The sequence below is a fragment of the Myotis davidii genome, unplaced genomic scaffold (assembly GCF_000327345.1).
Source record: "Myotis davidii unplaced genomic scaffold, ASM32734v1 scaffold78, whole genome shotgun sequence".
In the NCBI taxonomy this organism is placed as follows: domain Eukaryota; kingdom Metazoa; phylum Chordata; class Mammalia; order Chiroptera; family Vespertilionidae; genus Myotis; species Myotis davidii.
The window spans coordinates 4321291-4335670 of NW_006290305.1; the positions used below are offsets into that span (position 1 = coordinate 4321291).

At 40.7% G+C, this 14380-nt stretch overlaps 1 protein-coding gene across 1 annotated transcript in view; it reads right to left on the reverse strand.

The window, feature by feature from the left end:
* RAB31 (RAB31, member RAS oncogene family) overlaps positions 1-14380 on the reverse strand; it is a 114933-nt gene that overhangs the window by 62947 nt on the left and 37606 nt on the right. Inside the window, exon 2 of the mRNA XM_006763270.2 lies at positions 4350-4429. Within this exon, the coding sequence (XP_006763333.1) occupies positions 4350-4429 (80 nt within the window). The remainder of the gene's footprint in view (positions 1-4349; positions 4430-14380) is intronic.

Here is a 14380-nt window from a genome sequence, read left to right on the forward strand (position 1 = left end):
GGATATATGCACCCCCATGTTTATAGCAGCACAATTTACCATAGCTAAGATTTGGAAATAGCCTAAGTGCCCATTAGCAGGTGAGTGGATTAAAAAACTGTGGTACATCTACACAATGGAATACTATGCTGCTGTAAAAAGGAAGGAACTCCTCCCATTTGCAACAGCATGGATGGAACTGGAGAGCATTATGCTAAGTGAAATATGCCAGTCAGAGAAAGATATATATCACATGATCTCTGTGATATATATCTCAGAGATATATATTCCACTCATTTATGGAATATAATGAACAACATAAACTGATGAACAAAAACAGATCCAGAGGCAGAGAAGCATTTATCAGACCGTCAAACCTCAGAGGAAAGGTAGGGGAGGGTGGGGGTAAGGGGGAGAGATCAACCGAAGGACTTGTATGCATGCATATAAGCCTAACCAATGGACACAGACACTAGGGGGGTGAGGGCATGAGCGGGAGGTGAGGGAGGGGGTGCATATGTTAAGGACACATATGTAATACCTTAATCAGTAAAGAAAAAAATAATGAAAAATAAAAGTGGACTCACTTGGTTCGAGTTACAAGTTTACAGCTTACCTAAACAAATTACCTAGCTGCTCTGTCCCTTGGGGCCAGCAGGGTAACTGAGAAAAAGGCTCTTGTGCAAGGGACATGAACTGAAATGTCTATGGGGCCAAGTAGGACATGTAAATGAGCAAAGCGGGCTAGGAGTAAAATACTAGTAAAAATAATAGTAGCAACAATAATAATAGAGGGGACAACATGGAGCAGAGAAAGCCTGTCCACCCACAGGGAGTAGAGCACCTCTGGCTCACATCTGCATGGCTTCTGCCACCAGAGCATGTGCTCCAAGCCTACTGATTTATGCAAGAAGCCAGAAATATAAGTGTATTATATAAAAATCTTCAGATTCCTCATCATTAGCTTAAATTTTTTAAACCAGGCTAAACAAAACACATCTATAAGCCACTCTGCCAGCCCACCAAATCTATCAGCTGAGGAATAAGCACACAATTTTTTGAAAAGGATTCCATTTATGCCATCTTCCAAATATCTGTTTGTTCCTACAGGCTTTATTTTTCTGAAACTGGTTTGGAAACATTTTCTCAAAATCTCAGACGAGATAAGAAATTTTGAGCAATTTTAAAATTGGGAAAATAAACTATATCAGGAAAAGACAACAGATAAGAACGGAGGAGCTGAGCTTAATCTTGTTGCCAGAAAAAAGAGAGAAATTATGTAGATAAAAAGCAGAAGGGCACATAATTTAATACTACAATCATTTAAAATTGTGTTTATGAAGAAATTTGAAGGTGTAAGCAATGTTTAAGTTTGAAATCTACAGGGAAAAAAACAATTCAAAATCATATATACAAAAATTTTCTAAATTTTCTAAAGCTGGTAACTATATACAAAAATAAGGACAACCTTTCTGAAAAACAATGTGGCAATATCCATCAATAACTTTAAATATGTTCTTATTCTTTGACTAAATTACTCCATTGCTATGAGTTTAACTCAGTGAAATAAAAAGAGGTACATGCAAGTATTTATGCCCAAGGATATATACATCGTAACATTATTTATAATATTTTTAAATATTTTAAACAACCTAAATGCTTTAAATGAAAGTAGAGCTATTAAAAATCATTATTTTAAAAGAATATTTAATGGCATATTTTCACACTATAATGTTAAATGAAAAAAATATTTAATACATACAGTATATAGAAAAAAGACCGGAAGAAAATATAGCCAATGTTTGCAGTGGTTGAGGAGATAGGTCATGGGTAATTTTTTATATTTTTCCTCATGGTTTTCTTCATTTTCAATTTTTATAATGGGTACATAATTAGAAAAAAACTATTTTCATCATGTTTTTGAAGATTATGTAACATTATAGGAACATGTTCATAATAAGTAGAAAACAGGATATAAAACTATATATATTATGATTTCTATTTTATAAGTTATGTGTTTTTTAGCTTTTTAGAGTGAACATCAAATTTTTAAAAATATTTAATACTTACCTGAGGATATATTTACTGATTTTTAGAGAGAGAGAGAGGAAGGATGAGAGAGAGGTTAATGTGAGAGAAAAACATCGACTGGCCACCTCCCACACACACCTCGACCTGGAATTGAATCCACAACCTACATATGTGCCCTGACTGGGAATCGAATCCATGACCTTTGCTTTATGGGATGACACTCCAACCAACTGAGCTATACTAGCCAGGGTGAACATGAACTTTGATAATCAGAAAAGTTAGACTTTAATCTTGACTTTGTCAAGAAAATGCACAGATAGAATTTAAAGTATTCTGTTTATGCCATCTCCCAAGAAATCTGTATTCATGGAAAAGAATAAGGAAGACCTACGTGGATAAAGAATACATGCTGTAACATGTTAGGCAGTGTGTGATACTGTTTTTGTTTTTAGATATTTATGTATGGTCTAAACTTTTCATAATATGCATTATAATTTAAAGATACGTAATGTTTTAGCTAATACATAGAGTGTCTTATAGACAAATTTTAGGCTTACAGAAAAATTAAGAAGAAAGTACAGATAGTCTTCATATAATACATAATTTTTTAAAAAACCCTAAACAACTACAATGCATTTGCTAGACAAAGCACTGTGAACAGTATTTGATTGGCTACCAATGATCCACTGGGGCGGGGAAAGGCTTCCTCATGAAGTAGAGTTTATTTCCCCTCCCTTGAATCTGGGTTGGCATTATGACTTCCTTTGATCAAGAGATTGTGACCAAATGGCATACTTCTGTACAGGCATAATGATGTTTATAACTATACATAACAGTTACATTTAACTCTTCTATATATTTACCATATTTGTGGTAGAAGCATGTATTGTCTTTTTATTTTAAAAGAATATCATTATAAAAGGAATTCAGATTTGTTATTTTTTAAAAATTTTAAGTTCAAAAAGTAGACAATGAAAGTTTCTCTTCAGAGTTAATTATTCTTATGGGTCTTACTTTTATTATTAAGAAAGGCAAATTAAGGGGGGGAAAAGTACATTAAAGGGAAGAGTGAAAAGAATTTCCTCTATAAAACTGTCCCCAATCTACAGAAGTGACTATGTTGGGAGACAATTCTCCATGGGTCTCTTGCAAGCACAGATACTATCTTTCTCCCAGACTGTGTTTTCAAGGATGTCTGTATAGCCAAATAGCCTTGGTAGGGAGATATAAGGTATCCCTTTGGAACAAAGCACAGACATGGTTCCCTAACTTGGGGTTCCTCTCCTGTAACACAAGCTATTGCATGTGGAGTATCACTTGGCCCTCTTCACAGCACCCTATGGAAAAATGGAGCTTAGGGAACCAATGTAAAATAATACTCTAGCAACTGCGATTTCCCTTGCTTCTGACCCAGGAGTCCTGTGTCTTCTGCCAGCTTCCATGACATTGGGAGAGTTAACTTGTTGGCTTGACATATATTTTTGTGAACATGTCTCCTTAAGCCACTTTTAACTGCAAAATGTGTTGGTTTTTCTCACCTCCACTGCTCCAACCACTGGCCTATCAACCAACTGTTCTTGAGCATCTACATTTATTTATTCCCTGCCACAAACAACCAACAGATACAATCACCCATCATCAATAGTACAGAATTCCCAAAATATATACATGCATTGTTTCCCTTCTGAAGAAAATGATACTTTGCTCTCTGCAAGGATCACGCTATCTTCAGGGAGAAAAGTAAGTGAAGCCACGCTCTAAGAGAGTGAAAATTCAAGCACCTGCAAAACACACAGCAAAAGCACGTCTGGCAAAAGAATCCAAAGAAAAGGGGGAAATGTAAGGTCAGGGACCCAGAAGTGAACAACCCACCCCTCCGCCCCCAAGTATCAGAATGGAAATGCCGACACTCGATTAATCTAGAACATGAAAATCAATCTCTCCCCCAGACCGGGCAGACACCTCTGCCATGTGAGTGCACAGCATTTCCAGGTTTACTGGCAGGCAAGTTACAACAGAGCCTTTGGGGATTTGTCCTGTGTCTCATCTTCCATCTGGAAAGAAAGCTGGCATCATCTTCAGAACAATACTCTTTGAGATCAAGGAAATGACCTTAGACTGCAGCATGACAATAGTTGGCTAGGAAAAAAAAATCATTGACAAGAAAGTAAGCCCAGACATTACAACTGAAAAGTGACTGAATTTCTGTCAAAGTCTTTCCCACTGAGATTGATTCTTACTGGCTGGGATGAAACCTCTTGAAGGCTCAGGCACAACGTGACCTCTCTGAGTGCTCTGAATGGACGAAATGTGAAAGGGAGGAACACACAGAAACTTACCCAATGGTCGGGCTGATGTTGTGGTCAAAGTGATCCTGGACAAATCGACACACAATGCTTGATTTCCCAACCCCGGTGTCCTAGAAAAGAATGAGGACACACCATGAATACCAACGGTGCCAATTATAACCTAGTATAAACACAGAACAAGTGGACAGAGAGGTCATTTCTGGTTAATTGTGGGTGGGGGGTGGGGGAGGGGAGGGCCCTCGGATATATTTTCTTCTATTTCTTACCAGTAATTTCTATAATGAAATTGTATTGCTTTCATAGAAAGAAAAGAAGATGGTAAAAGTAAGTTTTAGAAACATGTCCTACATATATACAATAATTAAACTAGAACTGGCATGTCCACAATACATATATTTCCAGAAATTTGGAAATTTTTAGAGTAGTCTAGAGAAGTTTGGCAAAATACCACATTATTTTGGTAGAGATAGAATTGACTTTGTTCAAAACCTCAGTGTTCAGAAAATCTATTTTTCTAGGTATCACCCTGTGAGATCTATGAATTTTAATTTCTGTATTTCTTTTTTGTAAGGTTTTTTCATTGGGGGGGAAGGAGGGAGGGAGGGAGGGAAAAAGAAAGAGAGAGAGAGACAGAGAGAGACAGGGAGAGAGAGAGAAACATCGGTTTGTTATTGCACTTATCTATGCATTCATTGGTTGACTTTTGTATGTGTCCTGACCAGAGATTGAACCCACAATCTTGGTGTATCAGGATGATGCTCTAACCAACTGAGCTACTTGGCCAAGGCTCTAATTTCTGTATTTCTGACATTTTCTCTTTAGAATCTGATGTTTGCATAATAATCTCCAGTTTTGCTTAATTATCTGAATTCATCTCAGCTCTTTCTCTATTAAATAATTCTCCTAAGCTAACTAGGATAGCGGTCTACTTACACATTGGAAATCAAATACATCTATTTCTATCCAGTCCCTTCCAAAACCTTTGCAAAATGGTTTAAGGAATAAAGTATACAAATATACAAGGTCAAAAGATAGGAAAAGAGATAACACCAGACAAGTGAAGTCAATGAAAAGCACTTGGGCAAATGGTCACTGAGAAAGAAGCGTTTGAACCTTAAATGCCTGCAGGAAGGAAAGCTAATGAGAAGCAAGTCAATTCACGCCACAGAATCCTGAATATATTAAGAACTGAAGGAGCAAGTTGAAATCATGGTCACTGAAAGGTTCACACAGACATACCCTTAGCGCTCCAAGCCATGTACCAGAGAACAGACCCTCCTGATGGAGGGTTTGGGCACTTCAGATACAGCTCAAGGGAGCGGCTGATGCTGTTCCCTGCCCTGTGCAAGCCCAGACAGCAGAGGCGAGGATTCCCATCCTGGTAAGAGGTAAAACTGCAGATCCTGATGCGTAGAGTCCCCGACTAAAGGCCACGTGCGCACCAGTTGACAAGCCTCGGTGCAAACAGAGCGTTTGGTACTTGAGTCTTATAAAAAGAAACAACTGAGAAATACCAGACCTTTATACACACAACAAAAAAGCAGGAGGCTCATTCAGAAAGTAAGGCGGATCTTACTCCCTCAGAAATTAAAAATACAATGGCAGAAATGGAAATTTCAAAGGAAGAGTTACAAAACCAAGTTGGGAAATTGTCCAGAACGGAGAACAAAGCAGTTGCCAATAACTCCTCTTCCCAGAGGGGTGTCAAGGCCAAAAGATGCGAGGTCTGCATACTATCAACACAGAAGTCCTCACCAAACTGTGCTTATCTGAAAGGATCATGGACACATTTTGAGATCTATAAGTGAAAGGGGAAGGAGACATATTTAACCCAAAAAGAAAAAAAAAACTGTCATACAGTACTTAGTTTAGAGGTACAACTTTAAAAGTGTAAATATGAAGGAGAAAATGTTGAAACTCAGAGAGATGTGTTTTTCTTTAGACACAAATGTGAAATAAGATTTGAAATACCAACTGGCAATCTGAATTCGTTTTACTCCTTCTTGCTCCTATGTTTAGGGGACAATTCCAGCAAACCTCAGGGAAGAGGGGCATCGGCTGGCGAGACTCATCAGAAATTCATTCTCCAGAGGTCTCCCGTGCCAGTGAGAGCGGCCTTCGGGTTCTGAGCCACAATAAAACAACTGCACCAAGAGCCATTTATCTGCAGTGAGCGGATCGATGTGCAGAGTTCAGAGAGGAGACGACAGAATTAAAGCTTCGGCTCCTCAGATTCCAAATCAATGCCGCTGCTATTTCTGAGCTGCACTGCACCCTCACTATGGATTCCGGCTAATGTTCCCCGCACTCCCCCAAACCACAACTCAGTTCTTTTCATCTCAGTTGCTTTTAAAATCCCCTGTGGATGAGTGGCTCCTGGCCCTCCTTTGAAACTGAAGAACTGTGCTGCCTTAACCTTGAAGACAAGGAAAACCCACTCTCTTACAAAGTGAGCCGTTTTCTGCAAACTGCCAACACTGACCACACTAATTTTTATTTTATCATCGCCATGTTCATGGGGTGCAACCCCTTCCCGACGGTACACAGCTTCTAAATTTATTATTCCGCAAGAAATGCTAAGTCATTCATCTCTGGCCTCTCTGAGCATTTGAAGCCATTCCCACAAGGGGAAGGCAGGTTAATGCGAGGGTCTGTCTTGTCCCTCTCCAGACCCCTCTATCACAGTTTAGGAATTCTCTTTCTCAAGATGCTTCTATGCATCCATTGCCCACTGGCCCAGCAAGCAATCATCAAGTGCTACCTTCCAGGTGCCGGCTGTAGGCGAGCCCTGACCAATGGGTGATAACCTGGCCCCTCCCCGGCTTCCTGGTCTCAGATCCCAGAGAGAGAGGCCTTCTCGGGCTCTGAGCTATAATAAAACAACTGCACTGAACGTCGTTTATCTGCAGTGTGCAGATCAATGTGCAGAGGTCGGAGGTCCACAACCATGAAAGGGCCTGACAGAGGCAAGTTCCTGCACACAGGGCTGGGCAGGGCTGCTATGCCTGTGGCTAACCCACCGCCCAGAGATCAGGAGACAAATCCTTACCACCCAAGCGTTTTGCTTTTTTGGCCCTTCTTGGTGTCCTTACAACTTACGCCAGGCCTACCCTACTCCCAAGCTGAGAAAAACATCCCCCTGAAGTGCCCCTAGTTCAGTCCAGGCCCAAGCGGCCCTCCCCACTGTGAGCTGCATGGCATTTACTCTCTGTGGTTGGCCTTGGGAGTACAGGCTTTGGCTACAGCAAGTGTCTGCACAGTCAGGACTCTGCTCTAAGAAGCACATTTTGGAGTCTATCCATTCACTCTACCCAAGGGCTCTGCTCAAAACTGGCTCTAAATCCCCAAAACAGCCAAGCAGCTCCTGCAAAGGTGACCCTCAAAACACTCCTGAAGATGAAAAATTCAAAAGCCATCTTATTCATCTCTACTCATCAACTTCTACAGACAACTCAAGATAAATCACCAGCTTTTCTGAATCGTTCAAGCAGCAAACCTGCTCAAATTTGGATTTAACAATCAATTCTTTGGTCAAATACACTCAGTGTCTCTTCCTTTTACAACTTTTCTTATACATTTGATAGGAAAAAATAACAGGACAAAATAATAGGCAACGTTTTAGTTTGTTTAGAAAAGAAATATTCTTACAAAAAAAATCAGCCTTCAATCATCTCTGGCCAGTGGCTTTGTGAGGGCTCAAGAAATGACCTCCAGAACCTCCTTCTCCCAGGCCCCTGCTGTTCCCCTGCGGGCCACCAGGGGAAGGCCCTGCTCAAGGATTGCTGCGGCGGCCTGAAGCCAGGAGACTGGGCAATTTTCATGAATCACTCAGCTTCGTGATTTCCTTTCCCTGAAGGAACCTCATTCAGGCATGACACATACACAAGAGGAAAACGTTGCCTGTGAGTCATGACTATCACACAGGAACACATACAGGTTTAAAGCAGGAAGAGAGAAGAAAGCCAACTGGGTGAATAAAGGAGTCAGTGAAGAAAGAGAAAGGATGAGAGAGGATCACGGCTGCCCACCATTCTCTAAAGGTCCCTGTATTTGTAGTGGACTTATAGCAATGGAAGGAAATTAGTCTATGCATGTATTTTTCCATTCTATGACAATGCCGTAGCCCATCTTGTCCAATCTCCTAGTTTTGCAAAAGAGGAAGCTGTGTGACTTCCTCAAGGTCACACAGCTGGCTGATAGAGTCATAACCAAATTTTCTGAGTCCCACTGAAAACCTCTTAAGGTTCTGACCAAGTTAAATCGCCTCCCTGCCAAAGGTACATTGTACATTGCTTCAAGTGAAAAAGTCCATTTTCTAGAATTCACAGGAATACTTTTATTACTGCTTTCCAGTTTTACCTTCCATAGCAGTATCCTGTGTTCTCAAGATATAGCCACTAGGTGCTTTGTTGTTGTTGTTGTTGCCAGCTACTGGAGAGGTAGAATAAAAACAAGTCTGATTCCACAAATCAGGAATAAAGTTTGCTAAATCCTGCCTCAGGGATAACCAGTGTTTCATTGTATCCCACGTAAGGTAGATGTCAGATGCATTCTGAAGACAAGCAATTAATCCCAGCTAACTGGGAACTGGATCTCTCATGATATTCCTCCCATATACATTATTTATTGGGGCTCATTAAAACAATTCTCTGAGAACAACTTACTCTGAGACATGACAATCTGCTTTTGGCCACGTAAAAACTCTAAGCATTATCGGATTCACTCCTGGACTCCTCCTGAAACGGGCTTCTGGTAGGAATTCCCACCTCCTAAGATAAAGAATAGTAAATCCTACGGAGATTTATCACCGATACCTAATCCTCTCTGATGAAAGACATCACCAATCAATTCAGAACACATTATGTTATGGCTTCAAAATCTTTTCAATCCAGCTCTGCAGAGAATCACTACAACTCAGAACAAATGGTTGTCCTCTCCCATCGCTGACTGTCCCCACTCCAACCTCACCAAGTGCTGCTCTGCAGCTGTTTTGGACATCTTTATAGGTGGTAAGGCTTTGGAGGAAACTAACCAGGAAAATACAAAGTTGATAACATTATAAATCAACATGCCTCCTATGGAAAGGAAATCACAAACCGTAACAAGACACATAGATACAGGAATTCCATTCCTAACATTAATTAAAAGAAGGAAAAATGATCACAAGAAAGTTAATTGAAGTATTATTTATAAAAATTAGAAATGGCCTAAAATTAAATCAATGATACTATGCATAAACAGTAATCTTTTTTTGTTGTTGTTAATCCTCACTTGAGAATATTTTTTTTCCCCCATTGCTTTTCAGAGACAGTGGACGGGAGGGAGAAGGAAAGAGAGAGGGAAACATCAATGTGAAAGAGACATATCGATTGACTGCCTTCTACATGCGCTTCAACCAGAACCAGGGATGGAACCTAAAACCCAGGCATGTGCTCTTGACCAGGAATCAAACCTGAGACCCTTCAGTGGGTGGGTTGACACTCTAACTACTGAACAACACTGGCCAGGGAAACACTAATCTTTTTTTATATATATGTTTTTATTTATTTCAGAGAGAGGAAGGGAGAGGGAGAGAGACAGAAACATCAATGATGACAGAGAATCATTGATCAGCTGCCTCCTGCATGCCCCCTACTGGGGATCGAGCCCAGAACCTGGGCATGTACACTGACCAGGAACCGAACTGTGGCCTCCTAGTTTCATGGGTCGATGCTCAACCATTGAACCACACTGGCTGTGTCAACAGTAATCTTTAAACTTTCATTTCATGTTTATCAAAATGTGAAAGAATGATACTATGTATATGTAATCCTTTGAAATCAAAAGCTAACTAATTCAAAGTGCTTTGTATGTACTTAGGTGGTTATTAATGAGATAAAAGGAAATAATTCAAGCAAGAATAAATTAAAAATTCTGAATCTCATGACCTGCTGTAATGCAGTCACTATTTTTGCCCATCTCTCCTTTTTAAGCCATTTGACCTTAAAATCTGGTCTTCTTCTAGAATTTCCAGTTTCCAAGTCATCGTCGTCATCAACATCACCCATCCAGTTGTTCAAGACAGAAGCCTGGGAGTTGCCCTTGACATCAATCTTCTTCAGCAGCCATACCCAATCAAGCACTAACTCCTGACAATTTCTTCCCAAAGAGCTTTGAATTTTTATTCTTCTTTTCATCTCCGCTGGTACTATCTCAGTTCAACAGGGGTATACTTCAACGTTCTCCCCAAGTTTCCCAAATCTCTAATCCCTACCAAATCTTTGCATCAGAATGAACATCTGATCACACCACTACTTCTGATAACTTCTCAGGACTCCGAGGAGACCAAATCCTAACCATGGTCCACAAGGCTCTGTATAACTGGACCCTTGCCTCCCCCATCTTCTTCCCCTACCCCTCTGACCTTGTATTCCAGCCACAGCAGTCTTTTATCATTTCTCATTTCTATAAAAAAGATGTGAAAAAAGCAGAATACAATTAGCCTATAACGTGAGTCATGGAAATGATAAATCCAGCATCTGGTCTAGGAGTCAGAGAAAATCCATGTAGCAAGGAGTTTTGCATTCATTTATTTGTCTCATTCAGCCATCCATTTATTTGTTTAGACTTTAAGCTTTGCATGCTTCTAAAAAGTCTTGTCTTAAATGTTGATAAGGAGTTAAATTTAGGAGGACTGCAGAGGTCAGCCAGATCTTGTGAGTGGAGACAAATAAGGAGAGAAAGAGGCAGGACCACAGAATGACAAATGGTTTGATCTTTTCACCCCAAAGGTGAGGGAAGCCAACAGCGGCGCAGAGCCCGACCCAGTGGAGTAAAGGTCTCGTCAAGGACACTGGACACAGCCACCATCCCCCACCCCCTTGCACACAAAGGCCTTGTGTGAAGACAAACTGGAGGCAGATGCAGAGAGGAGTGCCTGGTGATAGGGGACAGTGCCACTCACACCTGGCTATTTTTTCCTCTTTGGGAAGATGGGGGAGAAATCTGGAGGAAGTGTGTGCTGCTGCAGAAGAGAGGAGGTCATGGGGGACAGAGTTTCCGTTTCCTGAATCTGTAGGGCACCACAATAGGGCTTCATCACCACACCTTGTGTCAGAAGACCAGGTCCCAGTCATCCAGGCCAGTGAAACCCAGGGTCCTTTTGACTTTGATTAAATTTAGCTTCAAATCCTAGCTTTAGAAGTGATGTATATGTGCCTTATAGAGACCCAGGATAGCCAGCAACCCCGGAGGCAGCAGAAGACAGTAGCCCGGACCTGACTAATGATCACAAGGTCCAGACCTCTGGCAGGCTAAAGACAACATTTTGACTTAAGTTATGTTTCAGTTCCTGAACTCTACGGCGGAGTGACCCCCTGGCTACTTTCCCATGAGACCAGACAGATGCCAGAGCTGTCCTCAAGACCTAAAGAAATGTGTTACTACCTTTACCTCACCTCCAACCAATCAGCTCCCAGCACCACCCTGAGCCCTCTAACCTACAGTGTCTTGTGATTTTGCCCTATATAATGTGTGACTTACAAGACATCGGGGAGTTCAACCTTTAAGCATTAGCTTCCCGTCCTCCTGGGTGGTGCCATTAGTAATAAAATACCCAACCTTTCTCCACTGCGGTTCTCGGTGTTCAGTGTTTGCCTCTGCTAGTACTGGTGGATGAACTCTCTCTGCTCTATAACACCAGCGCTCCCCAATGGCAATACCAGCCCTTTTCACAACCCAAAACCTGGGTCCACCCAGAACAGAAAACAGAACGGAAGTCAACACAAAGGAATATGCGTCTGTCAGGCTCAGGAATCAAATCCGGGAAGCTCTGTAGTCGGCACTTAGAGACTTCAAAGAAATCCCACAGAAATGCAGCACAAATTCTATATGAATCCACTTTTTTAAAGCTCTGGCCAAGGTGGAGAGCACACACACATCCCTTCCACTTCTCTGCACTGGAATTATAACAAAGCAACTATGAAAACTCCAGTCACACACACCCTTTACAAAAGTCAAAGGCCACTGCTTCTGAGGAAACTAAATTGACTGAACTGAGGACTCAAGGTCAGAGTCCTACACATCACTCCCCGAGCTTCCACTGTGCTCCCTGGAGATCTCCGATGCGGCATTCTGATTCTGTGTTTACAACTCCCTTCCCACAGGAGGACTGTAGCACTTTGTTCCTGGATACCTTTCAAGGTTATACTACAATTATACACGTATTGGGCCTTATTGGCCTCTGAGCCCTAAATAGTGTCTTGCTGGTATAAAATAATTCCTATACATCCCCAGCACATTTTACCAGATTCTTTAGCACTGAAAATGGTTCAGTATTTATCAACCAAAGGAACCACTACAAAAAAAAAAGCCATAAAAGCAAAAAACATCACTAAATTCAAATCCATAATATGCTTGTTTCATTACCACATATTCTATCAGATTTCCTCTGGTGGTGGAGAGAACTCTATCCAAGCAGAGTAAATCTCAGCCTGCCCGCTATGTTCTTAGGAAAAAGTGAGCTAACAATGCAAGAAAATCCAACTCTAGGCATCTTACTGTATTTAGGAAACCATACCACAAAATTATTTGAGAGAAACATAATATAAGTAAAAAGCTCCTGAGCATTCCCAGAAACAACTCGGCAATTCCTCTTGTCATGGTAATTTTGAAAAATGCCAATGGTGCATATTATAACAAATGTCTTAAATCCATTTACAAAGGGGAACTAACTATATATATGACAAAAATGAAACTAAATTATCATACCGAAAAAGGTGGGGTGAGGGCATGAGTGGGGGTATGGAGGGGCAATGGGGGGATAAGGACACATATGTAATACTTTAATCAATAAAGAAAAAAGAAAAAGGTGGGTTCTGCCCCAAGTCTGATAGTCATTAGATCTTGTTTTCTCTGTCTCATGGGGAAAAAACAGCTTATAGACCTAATTTTTAATATATTAATAGCATTAATGAATTTAAGCATTAAGGTTAATGCCCCCATGAAAATTAGTAAACATAGCTTAGAAATTCCACAATCCTCTAGATAGATATACATATATATATATAGGTTCACTTCCTGATCAGGGCATATGCCTGGGTTGTGGGCTTAATCTCCAGTAGGGGGTATGCAGGAGGCAGCCGATAGATGATTGTTTCTCATCATTGATGTTTCTATCTCTCTTTCTCTCTTCCTCTCTGAAATCAATAAAAATAAATTTTAAAATTTATAGAAAAGAGAATTTTAAATAATAATAGCAATAATAATCTAAAGTCCACATACAGAGAATAAGATGCAAAAATGACTAGGAGAGACTAGTAGGGGAATCCTACTAGAGAATATGAAGAAATATGCAGAAATGAGGAGCATAAAAGCACAAGAAATAAATTATTAAATGGTTCAAAAAGAAACATTATTCATTCATTCCTCACCACAACCCTTTGTAAAAGGGAGATGGCATTGTCCACATTTCCCACATAAAGAGAATATGGTCTTAAAGTTTATGTGGCCCTAGCCAATTTGGCTCAGTAGATAGAGCATAGGCCTGTGGAGTGGGGGGCCCCAGGTTCCATTCCAGTCAAGGGCACATGCCTGGGGTTTCAGGCTTGATCCCCATTGTGGGGCATGCAGGAGGCAGCAGATCAGTGATTCTCTGTCATCACTGATGTTTCTATCTCTCTCTTCCTCTCCGTTCCTCTCTGAAATAAATTTTTTAAAAAGTTTATGTGAATTGCCTGCAATCCTATAGAGTAGTAAAAGCACAAACAAGATTCAGATTTCCCTTTCCCCATATCTAGCACTCTGTTCGCCAAACAAACCCTCTCTCTCTAGAAAGCATACATCCATCCACACATCCATTCATTTATTCAGTGTCTATGCCAGCCGAGGGCAACTACGGCCCGCGGGCCAGATCCGGCCCATTTGAAATGAATAAAACTATTGAAAAAAAAGACCGTACCCTTTTATGTAATGATGTTTACTTTGAATTTATATTAGTTCACACAAACACTCCATCCATGCTTTTGTTCCGGCCCTCTGGTCCAGTTTAAGAACCCATTGTGGCCCTCGAGTCAAAAAGTTTG